The sequence below is a fragment of the Populus trichocarpa genome, chromosome 1, assembly GCF_000002775.5.
Source record: "Populus trichocarpa isolate Nisqually-1 chromosome 1, P.trichocarpa_v4.1, whole genome shotgun sequence".
Classification (NCBI taxonomy): Eukaryota; Viridiplantae; Streptophyta; class Magnoliopsida; order Malpighiales; family Salicaceae; genus Populus; species Populus trichocarpa.
The window spans coordinates 32,982,177-32,988,330 of record NC_037285.2 but is presented as its reverse complement, the minus strand read 5'-3'; the positions used below and the strand labels follow the sequence as shown (position 1 = coordinate 32,988,330).

General features: G+C 36.2%; 1 protein-coding gene across 11 annotated transcripts; it reads left to right on the top strand.

Annotated features, from left to right (window-relative positions):
* The first annotated feature begins 212 nt into the window (after nt 1-212).
* LOC18095244 (3'-5' exonuclease-like) lies at nt 213-5,199 on the top strand. Of its 11 annotated transcripts, none has more exons than XM_052446781.1 (7): nt 213-454; nt 1,025-1,144; nt 2,256-2,383; nt 2,498-2,657; nt 3,981-4,123; nt 4,232-4,279; nt 4,509-5,199. In XM_052446781.1, exons 2-7 carry the CDS (start codon nt 1,036-1,038, stop codon nt 4,536-4,538), a joined length of 618 nt encoding a protein of 205 aa, XP_052302741.1. In that variant the 5' UTR covers nt 213-454; nt 1,025-1,035; the 3' UTR covers nt 4,539-5,199. The 11 variants fall into 11 exon arrangements, 9 of the variants coding, with proteins under 9 accessions (XP_052302741.1, XP_052302758.1, XP_052302740.1 ...); XR_008057214.1 differs by having other exon boundaries at nt 214-454; nt 4,012-4,123; nt 4,232-4,304; XR_008057211.1 differs by having other exon boundaries at nt 214-454; nt 4,012-4,123; nt 4,232-4,304; nt 4,505-5,199.
* The last annotated feature ends 955 nt before the right edge of the window (nt 5,200-6,154 follow it).

Here is a 6,154-nt window from a genome sequence, read left to right as displayed (position 1 = left end):
CTAAAACTATAAAAAAAAACCATAAAAAATAACTTAAAACTAAAAAAACTCAAAAATTTAAAAAACACAATTAAACCGCTGTACTAAACGTCAAGATTGTCCACAGTCCTTATGGAACACTACTAATTATTCTTCTATTCTAAGCCAACACGTGACAACATAACTAACAAGAACAAGACTAAACGCTGCGTTTGATACAAATTAATAACACGGTGCGTTTTTTCAACATCAGGTGGGAGAGTGATTTCTTTTGAATCAATTGAACCCTAATTCCTCTTCTCCCTGGAATTCTTCATTTCCATGAGAGACTTTGAACACCGTCGTCGTTGCCATCATCATCAACAGCAACTATAATCAAGAAACGACATTCAAGTCCACAAAAGGATCAATAACTTCCAAGAAATCGACACCAATTTCCCAGTTCTCTTTTCTCTCTCTCTCTCTCCCTGTCAAGGTAAAATAACTTTTTTTTTTTTTTTAATTTTACTTGTACTTGAATTTTATATCTTTCTAAACCATTTGTATATCCCTTTAGAAAATTCTGGGTTTTGATTTATCCTTTCAAATGTTAACAGCAATATGCTTTTTTTGGAATAAGTTATAAATTTGGGTTCGTTTTGTTAGTACTGTTAGTACTTTTGCAGCTCATTGTTGTAAGGTTCGTTTGGTAGTTAAGATTTAAGAAGAAAGAAATGAAATTTGGAATTTAGAAATGCTGCGTTACTTTATTTTTAGCAGTCGATAATTGTGTGATTGGAACAATTTCGATGTCGGTTATGTTCATATAATTTTTACTAAATTTCTGCTTACATATCATCACTGTTCATAGCCCCCCAAAAAGTCACGCTTGCAGGTTCCCTATTCATTTTTCTATGTGCATTGCTTATGAATTGTCACCGAGGTCCTTAATTTTGTACAAAGCTTTGAACTTTTAATTAAGTTACATAGCTTTAACACATACATTTTGTTATTCAAGTTGATTATTTGTGGGATTTTAATGTATTTATTGTACTTTGTGTAGCAGGTAGTGTGAAGATGAGATATCCTGCATTGAAGTTCAGGGGTCAAATTTTGTATAGCAGAACTTCTATGGAGGTAGAAAAGGCTGCAAGGGAGCTTTTACAGAGTCTTAAAGTTAAAAAGGGTTAAATGGGTCAAGTTATTGTTGGTTTTGATATTGAGTGGAAAACCACATTTACAAAGGTTTGTTTGTTAGTTGTTTTCATCAATGTTTTGGATGGAGGGAATTATAAGATAAATTGGACCTTCTATTATTCTATGGAAGCTATTTCACTTTTATTATTAGAATTATAAGATAAATAGGACCTTCCTATGCATGTTTTTTGTTCCTTTTCGTTCAAAAATCCTTGTCATTGATCTTATTCTCTCTCAATAATAATGATGCTTATGCAATTATGATTCATCAAATATGGAGCTTATGCTTGTTGTTTAATGTTTTATCCTAAAGCTTTCTTGGAGTCAGAGGAAAACTTTTGGAATGTGAACTTGATTTACATACTGATTAGGCTTATTGATTATTATATGCCATGTTTTCTTCTCCTATGCATTCTCTAGTTGTAGAGTGCTTAGGTTTACTATTCCATTTGCCACTTCCTCTATGGCATGGAGGAAATTTATCTCCTACTCATATACTACAATCTTGTTCTTTGATGATGCTCATGTTTCATTTATGGATTGTAGCTTGGTATAGACACCTTCACTGTGCATTAGAACCATGAAATTTATAACCAACCAGGCAACTGTTATCCTGCAGCATGTCATCAAATAAATGCAGTTGACAGTTGCTCATTCACTTCAACCTTAGATTATGTACCCATTTCCTTAAAACCAGAGTGCATTACTTAAAATGTTAGTTTTGTCTTCCTTGCCTTCCCAGTGCTCCTGGAGGAGAAGGCAGGGTTCCATGGCATTTTGTTGCAGTGCTTTGCGGACTGTCAAATGTTCTAGCAGAATTTTCAATTATGTTTCTAATACAAATGACCCTGACTTATCACTAACACTGAGTTATTTGAATTGTGGAACTTCTCAATTCTGCCGAGTGGCATGTTAAACTAATGTTGAAAAATTGAGTAGGGGGTGAGGTGACCAAAAATGCATTCCTACTGTGTTTACATTGAAAAATGAATCAAATCTTGTTCTCTGCAAGCATTTTCCTTCCTGTGCTGCCTTTCCCTTTAGGAAATAGATTTTTCTTGATGGATCATCACTTTGAACAGTAACCTCGATCTCTGCAGGTGTGTTGCCTGGAAAAACTGCAGTTATGCAGATATGTGGGAACACCAGCCTTTGTCATGCGATGCATATTTTTCATTCTGGAATCACAAGTCTGCAGTTTCTTCTAGAGGATTCTACACTTGTAAAAGTTAGTGAGATCTCTTGCACTAGTTTCTGTATTTCATTTATGTACATTTGATATATATATATTTTTTTAATTACAGATTTAATTTTCTATTCTGAATGTGTGGCATGTGTGCAGGTTGGTGTTGGCATAAGCAGTGACTGTGCTGAGGTTCTTAGAGATTATAATGTCTCAGTTAAATCAGTGGAGGACCTTTCCTATCATGCAAATCAAAAGCTTGGTAGAGAACCTAAAACTTGGGGTCTTCGCTCTAGCAAAGATTCTTGTTTGCAAAGAGGTATCTATCACATCATGCTGAGATGCCTTCTGAGTAAAGGACATCTATTTGGTTCTCTGAGTTGCATTTTCGAAAGCTTATTCCTGATTGTTTATGTTTGTTTTGCAATTTTATCAAGTCACTGGACCGTCAACAGTATCAAAAAAATAGTGGGAATATAAATTGGTGCCCACATTGTTCTATGGTAATGTTGGACCAGCCTGTTTTTGAAATAAATCCAAACTTGCCTTGACCGGTCAGAATATACATATCCTATGCATTTCTAGGAGAACTTTTTGTTGCCTTTGCCATAATGAAGAAAAAATGAAATAGAAAGGAAACGCTTTGATTGTATTTCTTATGCAGACTCCATGCAAGGCATCACTGAAGGTTTAACAACTACAGGATTTTGTGCCCTGTCTAGAATACATATTTATGCTAATAGGTTAAGGCAATTTGCATTGGCCGGATCCTATTCACGGTTAAATTTTTGAATTCAACAGTGATTGTTCCTCAGATTCTTAAAAGGCCAGAAAAGGGAATTCACTTCTGTGAGATTTTGGTCCTGCTCTTAAGTTCTTCTATAGTGCATTTCGATGCAAATTGTTTTAGAATTATGTGCTTATATTAGTTTGGACATCGAGCACATGTCATATCTGCATCATTACGAAGGTTAGTAATGAACAATGGAGTTGTCATCATCAGGCTCTGTCTCCTAACATCAGATCTATGAGTTACCAAAACTGTGGAGGCCGTGAGCCAATTGTTTCTCCATTGACAAGTTGGATGGTATTTGTGGAGTAGGGTTGTGAAAATGGAAATCTTGGATATGCTGAAGCATTGCACATAGAGGACTCAAGCTAGCAGATGTGAGTCTTAGGTGGTTCCTGGTAGGTTGCGGGATTTGCTGCCAATATGCTATAGTGGATTTGGAGGAAAAATTACCAGAATTTTATTGTTCTGTGCTGATTGTGTGGCCATATGTGTGTTTGGATGGAGGAGAATGCTACAACTTTCAAGTTTTAATTCTCTCATTGAGAAGTTGTTAGTGGATGGCATGGTGTTTCTTGCATCCTTGTAGTATGATGCTTTCAGGCTTTCAGAAGTGTTTCAGTGACTGGTATTCAGAGAGAATGGAGTATTCCTTAGTTTGGAGTTCTCTTCTTCGTTGTTGTTTCAAAGAATCTCTAGATCTCTGAATGTTACGTGCACCTTCTTCTTTGATCAATATATTTCTACTTTGATATACAAAAGCAATGGAGTTATCCTTGCTCTACCACTCCTCTTGTTTTCTCATTTTTGTTTCAACCTCTTCAAGTTATTTTGGCTATGCTTTTCGTTCAGAAATTCTAGTTAAGTTACCGAAACTTCACAGCTTCGAAAGCCCAACAGAATCAGACTTGGAAACTGGGAAGCAGATGTTTTATCAAAAGAACAACCTACAATATGCTGCCACTGATGCCATGGTTTCTTGGAAACTATACCAAGTAAATATCCATGAATCTTCTTTCACATACATCATATTATTTCCCTGCTATCACGTTTACCACTGCTGTTGGTGAGGTTACTGACATCAATTTCTTCTTGTTAAACAGGTGTTAAAGAGCCTCCCAGACGCAAAGGATGCCCCACTGACCATACAAGTGAGAAAGTTGAATCAACATAACTGTATGTACACAACTGTACAAATGATCACATCATGCTAAATTTTTTTGCACCATCATTTGTTTATCATGAAGAATTATTACCTCAAAAGGAGTTTAGTCCCAATCTTTCCACTTTTTCTTATCAGTCTCAGTTCATAAGCTGAATTCTTGAAATGGCTGCATTCTTCTCTTCTTGAATCTCTCGTTCTTTTCTTCAACTAGATAGGACCACCATCCGTACCTAGTTGGGCCTTAGAGCGGAAAAACTTGGCTACATCTTGGAAAGCTTCGAAGAGAAAGAAGTGACATGCATGGACACAAGGGGTTATATTCTCCACTGAGATCACCAAATCACAGTATCACACAGTACGTTCAAAATGTATTTCAAAAGCAAAATCTTGAATACTATCATGTGTCTTAATCATGGACCATGGACCCCCTAATTTCCCGGTTGAAATCAATGGGAAAATCCAACATCTCACATGCCTGGCACATGGTGCTAAAAGAGACACAAGGTGTTGGAAACCCTTTATGCCCATCACTCTCTTGTTCTCTATGGAAAAAATGAAAGTCATGAAACCATCAAATTCATCGGTTGATTCAGTGACCTTTGCAGCCGTAAAGATTTGCTGCTGTACTGTACACAAATTTATGGACAAGCAAAAAGTCTAAAAAACGAGGTTCCAGCATGTAGTAAAAAGAGGATTTGTTTGTCGCTCGTGGTAAGGTACTGTTGTCAATTATCTCTTTTCATAGTTTTTTAATCATGTGTAAACTTTCCATTCCGGCACTTGAGATGATTTGTCCCTTCTCTCAAGTGTAGCTGTCAATTTTCTTCTTTTAAATTATCATTGTTTTTCATGTGTAACCATTTCAGCAGTAATTGAGATGAATTTGTCCTCTTTCCTCTGCCATAATTTTTTTTACCTGGCCACTCAGGCCTTCTTGCACGTCAACTAAAATCAAGTTCTTTCTCTTTATATAAAGATTTTTGATCGAGTTCCCAATTGGGATTTGTGTACTCAATTGTGAATTTCTGGATACTCTGAGGACCCAATTGGGAACAGAGTTATCTAATTTTTTTTAAAAAAATTAAATCCACAAACTGGGTTCTGTGATTTTGATTCTTGGCAGTTACACAATAAATTCTCTTCATCAGCATATTAATCTTGCATTTTGAATGTTCACATGGTCGATATTAAATTCAGAATGTGGTTGTTGGTGCCACTTTTGTGAAACCAAGGGGAGAGGTCAGGTCCGCCAGGAAATCCTAGCTTTGAGTACAAGTAATGTTTGTGGGGTAGAATGATGATAGCTAGATGATAGCTAGCACTTCCATTTTATTTTGTTTTTTAAAGTTTTTTTTTTAAAATGATTTGGGCTGCACCTAAATTTTCTCTTCCAGCGTGAAACTAAAAGAAAGGGGAAAAAATTAGAGGTCCTATGGGACAATGGCATCATTCAGGAAACCCCATGCCTCTCATCTCTCAAGTTCATGACTATCTTTGCCATTTGAAATGAAGAAGGAAAGATATGCATGTAATGAGCTCATTGCAATTTCATGTAACACTCACTTTCTTTCAGGCTTTGGGCCACCATGTGAGAGACAACAGGTGATGCCATTCCTATTGAAGGCAGGAAACTATTATGACACAAGAAAGAAAATGAAATTTTCTGTCACATCATACGATGCATCAATCATACTCAGTTTCCCTCAATCATAATAGATAGTTAATAGAAGAGTGAGGATTTATTTACAATTTGGCAAAGCCAGGCGCATGCACACAGCCAAAAACAAACAGTTCTGTGAAAAAGATGCAAAGGCGGCTACGTGCAAGTAAACATCACAAGGCTATAAAATAGATGGCTATG

Excerpts from the sequence above, each read along its gene's own strand:
- LOC18095244 (XM_052446778.1), top strand. The coding sequence starts at position 1,036 with ATGAGATATCCTGCATTGAAGTTCAGGGGTCAAATTTTGTATAGCAGA. Across the intron at positions 1,145-2,255 it reads GAGTCTTAAAGTTAAAAAGG|GTGTGTTGCCTGGAAAAACT; the intron begins GTTAAATGGGTC and ends CGATCTCTGCAG. Across the intron at positions 4,124-4,231 it reads TTTCTTGGAAACTATACCAA|GTGTTAAAGAGCCTCCCAGA; the intron begins GTAAATATCCAT and ends CTTGTTAAACAG.